The sequence below is a fragment of the Rutidosis leptorrhynchoides genome, chromosome 4 (assembly GCF_046630445.1).
Source record: "Rutidosis leptorrhynchoides isolate AG116_Rl617_1_P2 chromosome 4, CSIRO_AGI_Rlap_v1, whole genome shotgun sequence".
NCBI classification, from domain to species: Eukaryota; Viridiplantae; Streptophyta; class Magnoliopsida; order Asterales; family Asteraceae; genus Rutidosis; species Rutidosis leptorrhynchoides.
The window spans coordinates 63,359,769-63,378,201 of NC_092336.1; the positions used below are offsets into that span (position 1 = coordinate 63,359,769).

At 33.3% G+C, this 18,433-nt stretch overlaps 1 protein-coding gene across 1 annotated transcript; it reads left to right on the forward strand.

The window, feature by feature from the left end:
* The first annotated feature begins 360 nt into the window (after positions 1 to 360).
* On the forward strand, positions 361 to 9,296 carry LOC139843732 (regulator of nonsense transcripts 1 homolog). Its single transcript, XM_071833878.1, has 29 exons — positions 361 to 1,016; positions 1,097 to 1,348; positions 1,424 to 1,594; positions 1,701 to 1,751; positions 1,846 to 1,938; positions 2,045 to 2,140; positions 2,234 to 2,284; positions 2,369 to 2,487; positions 2,664 to 2,772; positions 3,148 to 3,270; positions 3,363 to 3,434; positions 3,504 to 3,575; positions 3,670 to 3,736; positions 3,871 to 4,013; positions 4,108 to 4,179; positions 4,257 to 4,385; positions 4,527 to 4,682; positions 4,806 to 4,919; positions 5,002 to 5,100; positions 5,177 to 5,254; positions 5,362 to 5,496; positions 5,585 to 5,659; positions 5,867 to 5,984; positions 6,086 to 6,351; positions 6,440 to 6,499; positions 6,582 to 6,653; positions 7,181 to 7,315; positions 7,944 to 8,063; positions 8,757 to 9,296. Exons 1-29 carry the CDS (start codon positions 438 to 440, stop codon positions 8,832 to 8,834), a joined length of 3,705 nt encoding a protein of 1,234 aa, XP_071689979.1. The 5' UTR covers positions 361 to 437; the 3' UTR covers positions 8,835 to 9,296.
* Positions 9,297 to 18,433: the final 9,137 nt, after the last annotated feature.

Below are 18,433 nucleotides of genomic sequence, written 5' to 3' on the forward strand. Positions count from 1 at the left end.
CCCTGGTTAGCGGTTCGGGTTTCCGCCCGACTAACCAAGCGAGAAAGGCCCTTTCTATCTTCTTAGTCAAGCGCGCTAGCTGCAATCAAACTAAAGCGCACACTAGAAAAGAACGTGTGCGTGAGTAACAAATGAGAGTATCTGATGTCTAAATGGCCGTTAAAAAAATTATATTATAAGTTATATTTATATTTATAATTTCATAATTTTATGATCTTTTTTTCAGTAAAATACGTAAACAAAGTATTAGTAGTATAATTTTCATTGACCTTATGAGTCAAATCATTCTTTGACTCGGTCACCCATCCATACCCCTGTGTCTATCACCACTTTCGTACTTGAACTACCGGTTCCCTACAATTTCATAGAATCCTAATCAACATCCCTATTACAAACCCTCAATTGATATCACAAACCCTAATTTCACAATCAAATCAATGGATTCACAACCGAACAATCTCTATGATACGGCGTCGCAACCAGACACCGGCGATAACGATGCATATACATTTCTCGAATTCAACACTCAAGGCGAAGAAGACTTCGATTATCCTGAATTTCAAGAGCTATCACAACCTAACGCCGTTCGATCTTCACCTTCACCATCGTCAGCATGGCCAATTCCGTCTGATTCTATCTCAATTGACGCTAATACGACCGTCGATCATCATTCCGACAGCAACGCTTCTCCTGTTTCTGTAAGCTCCGGCAAAGGCAGTGGCAGTAAGGTCCATAAAAACAATAACAATAATCATAATCATAATCATAATACTAGTAACAGTAATCAGGCATCGGCGGTTGATGCCCTAGCTGCGGGAATGAGTGGATTGAATTTTGAAGAGACAGGGGATGATGACGGTTATGAGTACGGAAAGGGAGATTCATTGGAGCATGCGTGTAAGTATTGCGGTGTGCAGAATCCGGCGTGTGTTGTCCGGTGCAACGTTCCTTCATGTCGTAAATGGTTCTGTAATTCTAGAGGGAATACTTCCGGATCTCATATTGTTAACCATTTGGTAAGTTTATGTTTATAAATTGAAGTTACATTGTTACTGGTTAGTTGATATTTAGAAGGATTTGGTATGTTTGTTTTTAGGTTAGAGCTAAACATAAAGAAGTGTGTCTTCATAAAGATAGTCCGCTTGGAGAGACGATTCTCGAGTGTTATAATTGTGGATGTCGAAATGTTTTCATTTTGGGATTTATTTCGGCCAAGACGGAGAGTGTGGTTGTTCTTCTTTGCAGGGAGCCTTGTCTTAATTTGAATTCTTTGAAAGATATGAATTGGGATTTGAGTCAATGGTGTCCGCTTATTGATGATAGATGTTTTTTGCCGTGGCTTGTTAAGGTTAGTGTCTTACCCTTTTCATTGTATGTGGTTTTTCATAGTATGTTTTATAAGTTAATAAGTGGGGTTGTGCAGATTCCGTCTGAAACAGAGCAGTTACGAGCTCGACAGATCAGTGCTCAGCAAATTAACAAGGTAGAAGAACTTTGGAAGACGAATCCTGATGCAACTTTAGAGGATCTTGAGAAGCCTGGTCTAGATGATGAACCACAGCCTGTAGCCATAAAGTATGAAGATGCTTATCAGGTTCTAATGTTATTGATTTTGCATTATATCTGAAACTATGGTTCTTGCCTTTAGAGGTGATAGTCAAATAGTAATGGTGCATGCATGCTCATGTTTCTAATTGCAGTATCAAAATGTGTTCGCGCCACTTATTAAGCTTGAAGCTGACTATGATAAAGTAAGCAATACTACTTCTGATGTATTGTTTGTTATCCTTTCTTCTCTTCGGTGCAACCTTGTAAACGTGATCTTTGAATTGTTTTGCATGTTAGATGATGAAAGAATCTCAAAGCAAAGACAGTCTCACAATTCGATGGGATATTGGTTTAAACAAGAAACGTGTTGCATATTTTGTTTTCCCGAAGGTGCTTCATTGTCTTTATTTACATTTATATTGTCAAGCTAACTTTTAAGGGTATGGATTTACCAATCTTTAGTTTGATATAAGACCAATTGTTGTTAAAACTTTAGGAAGACAATGAATTGCGTCTTGTACCTGGTGACGAGTTACGACTCAGATACTCGGGAGATCCAATACATCCAGCCTGGCAGTCAGTTGGACATGTGGTATGCACATCTTCTATTTAGAGTAAATGTTGTTCCTTTTATGTTTATTCTCATAAGAATCTCATTACAATGATTTGGTTTCTGTTGCTTCAGATAAAGTTAACTGCACAAGAGGAGGTAGCTCTTGAGCTTCGTGCAAGTCAGGTAATGATATATATCGTCTTATGATCTATGATACGTTATGTTCGTTTATGTTTTCATTCTTACTTTATGGGGTATGGTCTGCAGGGAGTTCCTGTTGACATAAATCATGGTTTTAGCGTCGACTTTGTATGGAAAAGCACTAGTTTTGACCGGATGCAGACAGCTATGAAAACTTTTGCAGTGGACGAAACAAGTGTCAGTGGGTGGGTTTTATATAGTTGTATGCATATGAATTTTACATGCATTTATTGATATCCTTTTCTTGTTATAATTTTTACTTATTTCTTATATAGTTTCTTTTTAAATTTACCGAGTGCTGTGCATTTAACCGAAGTCTGTTTTTTGACGGTGTTGTCAATATCCTGTTGTATATATGCAGATATATATACCATCATCTGTTGGGCCATGAGGTTGAGGTTCAGATGGTTCGTAATGCATTGCCACGTCGTTTTGGTGCCCCTGGTCTTCCAGAACTTAATGCATCTCAAGTATTGTTTCTTTACTCTGCATCTCTAAGTTATGTGTATATTATATATATGTTGAATATGATATTGTAACTATCTTATTAATTTGATACATAATACATATACATACTAGATGTATTTTGACCCTTTAGATTCACTTAATATGTTTTCACCTATAACTACTTTTCTGTTTTTTTATTTTTATACTTGTATAACCTGTTACCCAACAAATACAACCAGAATCTAATGTTCGATCTATTTTTGTAGGGATGTCCAAAATTTTCATGCCTACTTATTTCTGTCACCGAAACTGTTTCTGTGTCTTACATGCTTATTCCAATTGTTTTTGTCGAACTAATGGCTCATGTAACAATTGTGGACTTGCTTTATTATTGTTAGGTTTTTGCTGTAAAAAGTGTGCTTCAGAGGCCAATAAGTCTGATTCAAGGGCCACCAGGCACCGGTAAAACGGTCACTTCTGCTGCACTTGTTTATCATATGGCTAAACAAGGCCAAGGACAGGTATTAGTTCTTTCATCTTTTTTATTTTTTAAATCGGAAGTGTGTATGTCACTGCATGATGATATTATGATTCATATTCAACTCAAATTCAGGTTCTTGTATGTGCTCCAAGCAATGTTGCTGTTGACCAGCTTGCTGAGAAGATTAGTGCCACTGGTTTAAAGGTAACTTCAATCATGTAGTTGTTTTTGTGTTTAATTAAGTTATTGATGCCTAATGTTTACTATAACCAGGTTGTAAGGCTGTGTGCAAAATCAAGAGAAGCTGTAAGTTCTCCCATTGAGCATTTGACTCTTCATTATCAGGTGTGTTTGCCTATAATAGTTTAAAATTTCTGCACTTATGACTTTTTCATGCTTCTTGTTTTTTAATATGCGGAGTTCAAATTGTTCATTTTAGGTTCGCCATCTTGATACTTCTGAAAGGAGTGAACTTTACAAGCTCCAGCAATTGAAAGATGAACAAGGTGAGTTTCATGTCCATTTCATTACTTAATGATTTTGCATAGCTAGTTTGATTATGTGCTCTTTGTTTTACTATAGTCATTCGATATCCCCATTGCATGTGTTTGTTATTTTTTGCTCTTCTTAATTCTTACAGGTGAGTTATCAAGCAGTGATGAGAAGAAGTATAAAGCACTAAAGAGGGCTACGGAAAGGGAAATATCTCAGAGCGCTGATGTCATCTGTTGCACATGTGTTGGTGCTGGAGATCCTCGGTTGGCGAATTTTAGGTTTCGTCAGGTTGACTTGTGATGGCACCTTAGTAACTATAACTGCAATTACTTTGTGACCATTTGCTGTGATTGACGAAATTTAATTATTGAACATTTTGTAGGTGCTAATTGATGAATCTACTCAATCAACCGAGCCTGAGTGTCTTATACCTCTTGTACTTGGTGCAAAACAGGTACATCCCTACAAATGAATTAACCGCTATGAATCATTTCTTGTTGGTTGTGTTGTAATGAATATTATTTGTGCTAGGTTGTTCTTGTTGGTGACCATTGCCAGCTTGGTCCAGTAATCATGTGCAAGAAAGCAGCTCGGGCTGGGCTAGCTCAGTCTCTATTTGAGCGGCTTGTGCTTCTAGGTGTAAAGCCAATCAGATTGCAGGTTCCAATTCTTATTCATTAATGCAATTTTAAACTTCCTTTGATGTAAAAACCAATAAATAAATAAAAAATCAAATAAATGTGTCACAAAGGTAAAATCCTCTTTCAAAATTGAATTTTTATTTGTTGATTTAAATTGCAGGTTCAATACCGTATGCATCCATCCCTTTCAGAATTCCCTTCAAATAATTTTTATGAAGGTACCCTACAAAATGGAGTGACCGTAAATGAAAGGCAATCAACAGGCATTGATTTTCCATGGCCTGTGCCAAACCGTCCAATGTTCTTTTATGTTCAGGTAGTTGCAGTTAATTGATTCTTTAATTGACACGATAATTATTTATTATAAATATATAATTTATTTGTACCTGTCTATCTATTCTTATATCACTTTTATCTATCTTTTTTTCTGTAAATTTAGATGGGACAAGAAGAAATTAGTGCGAGTGGGACATCATATCTTAATAGGACCGAGGCTGCAAATGTTGAAAAAATAGTGACCACTTTTCTGAGGAGTGGTGTAGTTCCAAGTCAGGTGTACATTACGTTTCCCCATATCTCTTCTTTGACTCGCTGGCATTTATTGTCGATATTGATTAATATTAAATGTCTTTTAGATTGGGGTTATAACACCATATGAAGGCCAACGTGCATACATTGTTAACTACATGTCGAGAAATGGGGCTCTTAGGCAGCAACTTTACAAGGACATCGAGGTAAAATTTCACCTTTCCCGTTTTCCATTTTTTGGCGGGGAGGGTTAATGTAGATAATGTGACTAATTTTTGTCAGGTTGCAAGTGTGGATTCATTCCAAGGGAGGGAAAAAGATTACATTATTTTATCATGTGTGAGAAGTAACGAACATCAGGTCAGCTGGTACTCTAGTGCTTTATTAAATAGTATTTAAATCTTCGTTGATTCATAATCTCAAAAGTTGTATGCAAATTCATGTATGGGTTGTTTGTCTTTGGTTAGGGTATTGGATTCCTGAATGATCCACGCAGGCTTAATGTTGCTCTTACGCGTGCTCGTTATGGTATTGTTATCCTTGGAAACCCTAAAGTTCTTAGCAAACAACCATTATGGAATGGGTTACTCACACACTATAAGGTATCCGATACTTGCTGTATTTCCATATTTAAAACTTGGGATCAGACTTGTGTTATATCAAAATATTATTTTCTCATATTGTAAACAGGAGCATGAGTGTTTAGTAGAAGGACCATTAAATAACTTGAAGCAGAGTATGGTTCAATTTCAGAAACCAAAAAAGGTATACTATATCTTTGGTTTTAATGATATCTTTTAACGCCCGTCAAACAGAGGGACTGTCTTTGCAATAGTTGCAAACCACAGTTACTGTCCTTGTTGGAAAAAAGTCTAGGGACTGAACCTGCAATCTCGTACAAACTACAAGGACTGTCCTTGTAATTTTGTCTTATTGTAACTTCTAGTGATTTTTATTGCTCATTTGATGTAGATGTACAACGATAGGAGAGTTTTCTTTGGTGGTGGGCCCGGTATTGCACCTAACAACAACTATGGATCTGCCACCTCAGCAAATTCTGGTGCTGATAGAAGAAACCCTCAGTCTAGAGGTAGGCTAGTCTCTGAACAACTGTTTGTACATTATATGTTTATTCCAGCAACTTATTTAATAAAATTTGCATCTGCAATTTGTTACCTTTTTTGCATATAGGTTCGTACATGCCTCCCGGTCTGCATCCTAGTGCATATCCAACGCCACGACTGCCTATTCCACCGTATCACGGTGGTACCCAGCCATATGCGATACCAACTCGTGGTGCAATACATGGACCCGTTGGTGGTGTTCCTCAAGTTCCTCAGCCAGGGAATCGTGGTTTTGGTGCTGGCAGGGGGAATGGTGGTTCACAGCAACCAATAGGTGCAGGGATTGGACCTGCACCAGGGGGTCCATTATCTCAGCCTGGATATGGCTCAAATGTTAGTAAATGTCTATACTGCCTTTTGCTTTCTATCCTCTGGAATTTTGGATCAGTCTTTGATACTATTGTATGTTGACGTGTAATAGATGACTCAAGGGCCAAGTCAGACATATCGTGATGGGTTTTCTGTTGCGGGCATGTCGCAGGTATCATAATTAACTGAAATATAACCACTGCCTGTTTATGTGTGATCTTTTAATGTTATTGTTTAAACAAATGACATAGCAGGATTTCTTAGGTGATGATTTTAAAAGCCAAGGATCACATGTTCCATATAATGTTGCTGATCTATCCACACAGGCAAGCGCTCTTCTGGCTTCCTATTTTGTAAGGCTTAAGGGTTAATATATGCCTATCTTTTCTTTGAGGTGACAAAATAGTTGAATTAGATGTTGGTACCGACTGAAAACCTGTTAATTTTAGTACGAGACACATGCTTTATATATCCTCTGAAAGCTAAATAAATAACACGATAGATATGATTATATTTATAAACACTAGAGATATATAGTAATAGTAATAGTTTTTAAGTTTCATTTTTTATAAAATTGGTTTAGGAGATCTAATGCATAAAGTTTACCCTTTCGACCCATGTTTTTATAAGGTAAGATTTTGACTTCTCTTGCTTGACATGTCAGATATGACTTTGACCTAGGTTCATTCATAAGTAATTGGGTCCAAATTACCGCCACCTTTTCATATATTCTTTCTTTTCTAAAGTAATTCGGGAGTACAAGTGGCAAATGAAAAATCATGGAAAACAGTTTAAACCCTGGTCTTTTTTAAATTCATGCATCTTCAATACGTAATTTTTATTTTTATTTCAGGCTTCTCAAGGTGGATATGGTGTTGACTATGTTACTCCGGCTACTCAAGCTGGGTTTCCAGGTAGTTTCTTGAATCAGAGTTCCCAAGCTGGATACTCTCACTTTGGTGGTGGAGGAAACGATTATATGTCTCAGGTTCGATATGTATTTTCATTGACTACCTGAGTTTTTCAGTCATATTACATAATAGGTTATAGTTAAAAATCGGAAACAACCAGTACATATATGTTAGGTAATCTCGACCCATTCGTATATACATAGATCTACTTGGGATATATGCTTTACATTTAGCGGGTCAAATAGGTAAAGGTAAAAGATTTAACTAGAAATAACATCTTAAATATATAAAAGAACTTGATATATTGAAATAAAATTGGTTTTTAACATATATAATACATTAGTTAATCTGTAACTTTCTGATCACGGATTAAAAAAAGTTGCGGGTTGGGTCTGTTGTGAGTTGTAGCAAAAACTTCTCGTTTTGAGCTGTTATCCAACCTTGCCCATTCTGCCATTGTGCCTCTAAACTCTTACTGCTGCTTCATGAAAATTATACAGCTTGACATCTTACTGTTTAAGTTGCATTAGAATGTCCTTGAAGGAATTTATCTGAATTAAATCTATACTATTAATATATTTGTAATGATGACATGACAACAAGCAATTATGTAATATTGTCTGCGAAGCTTCCCGTTTTGCAATTTTCATTGGCCCAATGGAATGTATACTTTATGTGGTTTTAATACACTGGCTGTTTCTACAGGACTACATGGGTCATGGATCACAAGGTTTGTTTACCCAAGTCGGATTTAAGGATCCATCACAAGATGATTCTTCACAAAACCACTTTAGTGCGGCTGCTACCTCCTCTCTTCAGACACAGGTCCCACTTCTAAATTTTTTTATTTCCAGAGGGCAACTCATAATGTGTTTGTTACTCTCTTAGTTTTCAAAATAAGTGTCCGCATTACTATTTATATGTATCCCAAAATAATTGTCCATTTGAAAAAATAACCACTAAATTTCACAAACTCTTACCCTCATATATTATTCTCAAGCACTTACTTATTAAATAAATTCAATCGAACTTACCTTGAATATAAGGGCAAAACTGACATTTATCGAACCTATCTTAAATCAAAAAAAAAAAAATTCTTAGGACGGAGGAAGTACTACTAAAGGCCAAATATGATATGAAGTGGATGAATATGAAAACTGATTATCATAGGTAAACCAAAATCATTTTAGTTGCCCCTTTTTTAACCAAAAGTAAGATGCGTATAATCCCACGTCACAAGATGTATCTTGTACAAGAAGAATGTCCTTTTTGGTCATGTTTGTATTAGTTGTTAAATACTTGTAATATGTTGAACACTCAAACAACTGACTATGACCGCTTTAAACAGAAAGCACGTGGGTACACTGTATCTTACCACCTGTTTTGTTACACTTGATTATGTGATTCTAACTGTTTGAAATCTCACATAATAATTATCGAAATGCACATCCAAATGCCCCCGAACTATCCTTTAATTACACCCGAATGCTTATAACATATTATTGCTTTCATTTGCAGGGTGTCATGAATCCACTTTACTCTCAACCTTTTTCACATTACAGCTCCCAACCCCTAAACATGCCACCTCAGCAGTAGGGTTATTCTTCGAGACTCTGTTGGAACAATGCATGGAATGAAACGGAGTGGAGAAAGGAAAGGGATGAAGGGGTATTGCGTAGTGCGGAAACTGGTGGCTCGGGTTTAAAGTTAATGTCCTATGACTACAAAATGCAAGTGGTGTGACTGGCCCGCACAGCAGGGCCTTCAAAGATTTAGAGCCTTCGAACTAATTAATGCTACTTCGTTCAAGCGGGGAAAAAGGTTATTATTGAAGATATGTTCGGTGAAACTATAAGGTTACTATAATAGGTTATATATTATGCTGGAATTATTATTATATATAATATATAATATATGCCAACCATCTATTATATTGAAATTTTGTGACAATCATTCTAATATTTGCTTAGCTAAAACCAGGGCAGTCTTGTTATTCTTCTTTGGCGTAAAACTGAAAATAAATTAAAATAGATGTAAAAGATCTAATTTTGTTACAAATATTGAATGACTCATGTATTGAACGCTTTTAATAGCTAGGTTCGAGAATTTGAAATATGAAACAAAAATCTTTGCTTTCCTTTTGTAATCTCAAAGTCTATTTTTTTTTTTTTTTTTTTTTTTTTTCCGATTTAAGATAGATTGAATAAATAATTGTTTTTCAATGTAAGTTTGATTGAGATTATTTAAATTTGAATGATTAATAATAGAGATTAATGATATTTAATAGTTATTTTATGTGTAGATAATTATTTTGGAACAAATTGAAATAGTAAGGTGAACATTTATTTTATATCAAATGAAACAAAACAAATTAGTATCCGTGTTATTATTGAAATATCCGAAATATCATATAGCCTACATTATATATAGGGTAGTTTTACTAAATTAGTACGGATTAAGAGTGTGTGAGGATCACCTCACATAATTTATGGTTATCAACTCTCTATTATCTAAATCATGAAAACAGCTTGCTTTACATGTTATGTAGTCCAAAGACAAGAAAGTTGCTTGCACTATTTTCAAGCAGATTGTTTTTGTAGTTATAAATGTTTTCCAAGGACGCCTCCTTCAAAAGTAGTATCTGGGTACCAACAAGCACTACTAATGTCAAAAAATATTCAATATACCAATATATCGATCTGCAGAATTTATTATTATATACATATATCCAGGATGATCAATTTCAAGAATCAAGACACTACCACATTTCGTTGACCCCAAATGTCAAAGTCTGCTTATGTCAACTCTCTAATAATAGAATGACATCTCAAAACATGACTCTAAACGTCAGCGTGCACCGGTGCACCTATATCCAGTAACAAAATATACATTATTCTTCATTATTCATATATACTACAAGACACATTATTGAGTCGATAACAATCGTCAATTTATTGGCGACTTGACTGGCTCTTAGAGCCTAAATTAAATTCCAGGCAGGATTTAAAACCCATGGAAATTTGATTCTACCATTTTCATGGCGTCTATTATTATTTTAATTTTATTTATTTATTTATTTATTTTGAAAAACTTTTCCTACTTAAAGGCCGGAGGTCCTCTCGGAAGCAATCTCTTTATCCGTCGAATAAAGAGATGTGTGACTTTCTATACTCTTGAGAGTGTTTTTCACTCTGGGTGGAGAAATGACCTGTCTTTATTCTCGGATAGGGGAAGGATTGTCTACATCTCACCTCCTCCATACACCACTCATGTGGTATTGAGTTTTGTTGTTGTTGTTGTATCTATAGTTTCTATTAAAATGCTATAATATGTCATTATTAGACTAATTCCTTTGTTAAGAAAAAATTAAAAAGAAAAAAAAATTAAGCCCTTAAGGTGATGTCATTAATCTAATTACTAATTAAATTAAATGTGTACTTATTTAATTATTTATTTCATGTTTTTGGGAAAAAATTAATTATTAATTATTATTATATTATTATTCAAATTCAAATATGAGTTCTCTTTACGAGATTAATTATGTTATATATGTATGTGAAATACACGTCTCAATAAAAGGTTCTATGTAGGATTTTATGACAAGGAAAATAGTAATTGTGATGAAAATTGGAAGATGATAGTGAGAGAATATACGTAGTTCATTTATTCCGACCAAATTACGTACATCAATGTGTCTGTAAAAACAACGAGAAGTTTCTTAGTCGGAATCCGCCGGGTCATTAAACTAAATGACTTTCGCGTTTAAATTCACTTAATACCTAAAATATATCATTACAATGTTTCGTTTGAACAAACCCGTAATTTCACGGGTCATTTCACTAGTTCATTATTATTCATTATTCATATATACTACACGACACTAGAATTAGTGTCCTTTTTGTTAAATGAAACTTCAAATAACATATGCTAACTCATTTTTTAAACTTTCAAACATCTCTTCTTTTTACACTTGCTTGGGGTGTTCATCGGTTCGGTTTTTTCGGTTTTGAAACTTATAAAATCAAAAACGGACCAAAAATCGAATTTATTTCGGTTTGGTTTCGGTTAAACCAAAAATCACAAAAAATTAAAATTGTAACCAACATAATTACTTACATATAAACATCAAAATACTATGAATTACATAGATTACACCATTCACATTACATATATTCTAGCCAATATAAGTAGAGTTTATGATGCTAAAAGACCAAAACAGATAACATTCTACTAATAAGCTCGCTAAGTTAAGTTTGTTAAAGGTCTTACATCTTCAAATCATTATAAATAATACATATAATATAATATAACTAACATATTTATTGTTTAATAATAATAAAATAATACATATAATACATTAAATATAAAATAAATATAAATATTATAAATATAAATATGTTTTAATATGTTATTAATTTGAATTCGGTTTTTAATTCGGTTTTCAGTTAACCAAATTTAAAATTTTCAAAACCAAAAACCAAACCGAAAACCGAATTACAAATTTAGTTTCGATCGATCCGAAAACCATTTAAAAAATTCAGTTTGGTTATTTTTGATTTGGATTCGATTCGATATTCGAATTATTCGGTTTCAAACCAGATGGTACACACCCCTATTAAGAAAACAAGACTCATAATCCTATACAAAAGGGTGGATAATTAGTAATGGGTTGGGATTTTAAGGGAAAAAAAATTACTTTTTTTTCTTCTACGGTTCTTCCTATTTTGCATAAAACTAAATAATATAAAAACAACGAATTCAAGTTAAAAACCCTAAACGCTCCTTACTTTTAGGGCGAAAAACGGCGCATGCAACCAATCAAGTTTTTCCTTTGTTTTTTCGTCAATTCACTGTGATTTTCCTGCAAGTTTAACACTGATCCTTACGAATATAGGCTTTTTAACAACGATAAAGGGTTCATGGGTAAGAATTTGGGTGGAAAGAAGAATAAAGATGTTCAGACGGTACCACGTGTGTTACGTAATCGAAAATAGGTTTTGATGTGAACTCTACCGATGAGAGCAGTAAGAATGTATCGGTTAAGAACACAAGTGATAATGTTGGTAAAGGTAATGGAGAACAAGAGATTGATAAGATTAGTATTCATCTAGTTGAGGAATCATCTAGTGAGGACTATCAGATGATTGAAGTATACCTAGGTCTAACAATAAGACTAATCAAGCTGATAGTGATAGTGAAGAGTTTCCTCCACTATATACTGAATATGGTAAAGGGCATTCAGATAAAGTTCCTATTGTGGCTGCAACTATGGGAGAGTCACTTTTTTTTTACAGCGATTGGGATCACCCGAGGGGGACTAAACCACCCATTGCGACCATCTCCCGTTTCGACTATGCCGATGCAACGATAATAACCCCGCCGCCATCGCTGCCCGGGAGGAAACCTTGAAACCGATCCAATGGCACGACCAAGTAAAACCATACATTATTACTTAACCAAAAGTTGACCAAAACAAAGTCAACAACATCCACTATTAAATGTATCAAAATAGAATGCAAGTTAATGTTTAACAAAAGCTGCCATCATAAATATGCAGACTCTCTAAGCACAGCGGAAACAATCAATCATGAACCTGAGAATAAAACATGCGAGTAACTGTCAACAAAAATGTTGAGTGAATTATAGGTTTAATATTGCAAACAATATTTAATAAAAACCATAAAAATTTATGTTTGAAAACATAAAAACTCCTTTTTGGACCACAAAATTATATGCTAGAAAACATATAAAAACATTATTCCATTTACCGTGAGCCACCTGGTAACCACTTAACCATTTATTTACTCTTGCCAAACACAATAAATAATATACACCGAACAAGTGTATCTACAACAAATTACGAAGTACTAAACATTCCGATTATAAATTGCTAGCGCGACTAGCTCGAAATGGGGTTGTCAAACCCGATAGATATATCCGTAGGATTCGCGTTCACTAGTAGAAACCAGTGATTACAGTTACCAGACTAGGGAATATTTTTGTTCAACTCACAATGGATAATTTAAACCAACTTCCACTTGTGTCCAAAATATAAAATAAATTGCATGTATTCTCATCCTAAAAGATTTAAAATAGAAAATGGGACTATAACTTACCTTAATAGCAAATGAAGAAACCACACAAAAATGCGAACAGCAACAAAGTAAAGTGATCAGGAATGATCACAACGCCGACATATAAATAAAGCAGGTCGATATAAATAACTAACTTAGGTCAAGTCTTAGTATGATAGCTATTGTACATGTTGCAAGTAGACATAGAACAATACTCAACATGCATCGGTTTGATCGGAACAGCGTACGGACACACTTTATATTTTTAGAAAGTTTCTATTTTTTAGCAGGTTTCTATTTTTGGAAAGTTTCTATTTTTGAAAAGTTTCTATTTTTGGAAAGTTTCTATTTTTGGAAAGTTTCCAAATTTAGAAAGTTTTAAGTTAGGAAAGTTTCCTTATTTAGAAAGTCAACAAAAGTCAACTGAAAGTCAAAGTCAACAGAAGTCAACTCAAAAGTTAACCTTGGTCAAACATAGTCAATATTAATTTTAAAAGTGTAAGTTGTAATAATAATGTAAGTTATAATGTTTATTAAAGTTAAATATGTCTAATTATGTCATAACATAAGTTTAATTAAATTAAAATGAATTATTAAAGTTAATATAAGTTTAAATGATATAATTAATATAACATAAGTATTTAATTAATTAATTAAATATTAGTCATAATATAAGTATTATTAATTAATAATAAATTTTAAATCATATCATAAGTATTATTAATTAATAATGGATTATTAATCATATCATAAGTTTCTAATTATAATTATTAAATCATAAGTATTTAATAATTAAATTATAATTAAATAATAACTAAGCCTTATAATAATTAAATAATTAATTAATATTTATTGTAAGTCTTATAATAATAATCTTATAATATAATTTTAATACTTATCATAAGTATTTTCCATTAATAATAAAAGTATTATTAATCATAATTTTAATTAAAATGTTAATTAAATCATAAGTAATAATTAAATGATATAATAAATATATATCATAAGTCTTAAATTATAATAATTACTTTTTATATCATAAGTAATTAAATGATAATGAAATTCATTATTTATATCATAAGTTTAATAATTAATCACAAGTTTTAAATCAAAAGTTCATCGGGTCGTATCTTGAGCCCCGTGTGTCGGTTTTCGGCGAGCCTTACATATATCTCCGCCTAATCAAACCACCTGACACTTTGGTACACTCAAGAACACACCAAGAACAGCCCACAAGTTGTGGTGATCAGCCAAGACATCACTTGAAACTTTAATTCAATCAAAATCGTGTTTTAGACGCAACGGGTGATTCGTGGCTCGGATTTAGATGATTTGAACATGAAAGTTCGTCCCATCATTGATCCTAACACACTAACACACCCTAAAGTCACCAAATATGGTCACAAAGTCGGAACAAACCTGGTTCATACCAATATCACATTTCAATCTTAACAAAATACCATTTTGATAATATCTAGGGCTCCGGGAATCGAAACGACATGAATCCGGAGTCTAAAATTAATGTCTTGATGATAGGAACTCATCTAGATACTTTAATTTCACTTTTATATCAGTTACATAACCAGAAATGAATGAATATGCTGCTGTCCCAATTTAATCAAACCGAAAACATATATATTTGAGCATTTCTATGTATACAATCATCAATACAATAACATATTATCATCATACTATCAATATAACATGTAAAAACAGAAAAATAATTGAAAAATTGAAAATCTAGGGTTAGGGTTTATACCCTTATCAACAATCAAGTAATATGAACGCGTAGAGATCGTTGTGTAGAATCCGATTATGTTGAAAGCCTCTTGAAATGATTAACAATTTTGTGAGATGATGATGATGTTCTTGGTGGTAGGTGACGGCAAGGAGAGCAAGGGGAGGAGGAAACAAAAATTAAAATGTGAAAATGGTGAAGAATGAAGTAGTGATTAGATTTTGATCCCTAAAACTACAAGTTTGGGAAAAATGGCACAATACCCCCCTCCCCCTTGATATTTTTGGCTGAAATATGAAGGTTGGGCCCCACTTGTGGCCAACTTGATAAATGAAAGAAGTCTTGTGGCCCGAATGCCCGAACGAAGCCCGAAACGCGAAAACACCACTACGCGATTGATTTTTCGGAGAGATAACAAATACGCGATGAATAAAATATATAAACACTATATATGATCATATGACATTAAAATATCATATTTAAAATAATTAGGACTTAAAAATCCCAAAAGCTCGACCGTTGGTTTGAAAACCGAAAAGATTCGCCGGATAGAAATCCGCGACACGTAGAAACGTACAATTAAAGATATGAATACAAATATTCATATAACACATAATAATTAATATATTATTACAAAGATAATAATATAGGTCATAGAAATGACGTGGCACGAATAACAGTTAACGGTCGTTAAATAATTAACGGTAAAAGATAACGGAAAAAGTAGGGTCGTTACAAGTACATTTTGACCCATTTTATCTCACTTAAACTCACAATCAAGTCAAACTTACCCATTAACCCTTCTTTCATAAATCTTAAAGTGCATTAGTGACTAACATCACCAATTGACACTTACAACCTCAAATCACAAGGCCAAAACCCTAGATTATGGCTATTAGGGTTTAATTACAACAACATAACCCAACCTCACCCATTTTACCCTCAAATGGGTCATACAAATCTCTAGTAACCCAAACCCTAGCCATTAACCAATTAAAACTCGAAACATAAAGTTAGAACTTACCGAGACTATCTTCTTGTAGCTAGTAACAAGGAGAACAACTTTAAATCTCGCTCCTAGGTTTGATTCACAAATCTCCAACTCCAAATCTCAAGATTAAACTAAGTTGGTTTTGTGTTTTGGGAGAGAAATAGGAAAGAAAAAGGAAAAGGAAATGAAATAAATGAATATGTGGTGGAGAGTTAATGCTCCCATCAGATCCACATGTCAATTTACCATTTTGCCCCTTGAAAACCCTTAAAATGAGCTAAATCTGACACCAGTTCAGCAGAACTATCGCGGCGCGACACATAAAGGGAAATTAGACCCTTCTTAAACCAACTTCTGATCCAAATTTGCTTGTTATGCCGCGGCGCGGACCCAAATGTCGCGTCGCGACCTAAGGCTAGAACTGAACAGCTCGACCAACTTAAACACTTTTGGAGTTTATTTAATTTGTTCAATCCAAACTCGCTCCCTATATTCTCCTAGACTTAAACAATAGTCTCACAAGACTTAACGCTATCAAAGCCCATGTATAAACTTGTAGGCGCACACATTATCAAGTATGCATATATGTATGTATGTATATATATATATATATATATATATATATATATATATATATATATATATATATATATACACATTTATTCATACGTTTGTGCATAAGCTAACGAGTTATAAACGTACAAATGATTAAGTATGTACTGATGTCGTACGAGGTGTATATAAAATAGTTTATATTTTACTAGGAAAAACTATTAAATACGATACAATTTTACACAAGATATTTATTTATTTATAGAATGGATATACTTAAACCTTGCTACAACACTTATAGGCAGTGTACCTAATCGTACAGTAGTGTAGTTTTTAGTAAGTCCGGTTCGTTCCGCAGGGAAATCTTTAAACAAAGCTCAACGCTATATTAGTTTACTTTTATTAAAAATACAAATATATATATAAGTAATATTATTATTATAAAGGGGGGTTTTTACCGTTTAATGACCGGTTTGTCGATTTTAAGACTTTAGTCGCAGTTAAAACCTAATGTAAAATATAAAATAAATACAAGATTTAAATTAAAGCGTAAAGTAAATAACGATAATGAAATTGCGAATAATAAAAATGCGATAAAATAAAATTGCGATAATTAAAAAGTACGATAATTAAAAGTGCGATTAAATAACAATAAATAAAAGTGCGATAATTAGAAGTGCAATTAAATATAAAATAAAGGAAATTAAATATGATATAAAAGAATTATGCTTATTTAAACTTCCGTAATCATGATGTTTGACGTGTTGATTTTAGTTTTATGCCCATGGGTTAATTGTCCTTTGTCCTGGATTATTTAATATGTCCGTCTGGTTTTTGTCCATAACAGTCCATCAGTCATAAATATAAAGTGCGAGTGTCCTCATCAAATTATTCTTATACCCGAAGTTAAATATTCCAACTAATTGGGGATTCGAATTGTAACAAGGTTTTAATACTTTGTTTAATGAATACACCAGGTTATCGACTGCGTGTAAACCAAGGTTTTACTACTTTGTTAACAATTACACCAATTACCCTTGAATGTAATTTCACCCCTGTTTTAATTATTCTAGTGGCTATTAATCCATTCCCGTGTCCGGTTAAATGAACGATTATTCGTACATATAAATACCCCGCCCATCGTGTCCGATCGAGTGTATATGGTAATTTATAGGGACGCCCAATTGTAAATCTTTATATTAACATTAACAAACTTTCATTTAGTTAAACAAATATAAAGCCCATTAATAGCCCATAGTCTAATTTCCACAAGTGTCGTTCTTTTGTCCAAACCCCAATTATGGTACAAAGCCCAATTACCCAATTTTAGTAATTAGCCCAACATCATGATTACTTCGTTTTAAATAAGCATAATAATAACTTAGCTACGAGACATTAATATAAAAAGGTTGAACATAACTTACAATGATTAAAAATAGCGTAGCGTTACACGGACAGAATTTCGACTTACACCCTTACAACATTCGCTAACATACCCTTATTATTAGAATTATAATTAAAATTAAAATTAAAATATAAATTATATATATATATATATATATCGTATATATTGAGAGATGAGAGAAATAAGATATGAAATTTGATCAGAATTCGGTTTGCTTTATAGCCAGAGTTGAATTTTGGGGCTCCGCGACTCGCGGCAAAATCCCCTTCAAACTCCGCGAGTCGCGGAGGTTAATTTTACAGCTCAGTCCTTGGAGTTTTCTCTGCCGACGGTTTTTAATATATATATATAATATATATATAATTAATATAATTAATTATATATTATATTATATTTATATACATAGTTAACTTGTAATTTTTAGTCCGTTGCGTC

Bases quoted from the DNA above. Each gene is read 5' to 3' on its own strand.
- LOC139843732 (XM_071833878.1), top strand. From the start codon at position 438: ATGGATTCACAACCGAACAATCTCTATGATACGGCGTCGCAACCAGAC. The intron at 1,595-1,700 runs GTTCTAATGTTA...TTCTAATTGCAG, and splicing joins AGTATGAAGATGCTTATCAG to TATCAAAATGTGTTCGCGCC. The intron at 4,683-4,805 runs GTAGTTGCAGTT...CTGTAAATTTAG, and splicing joins CAATGTTCTTTTATGTTCAG to ATGGGACAAGAAGAAATTAG.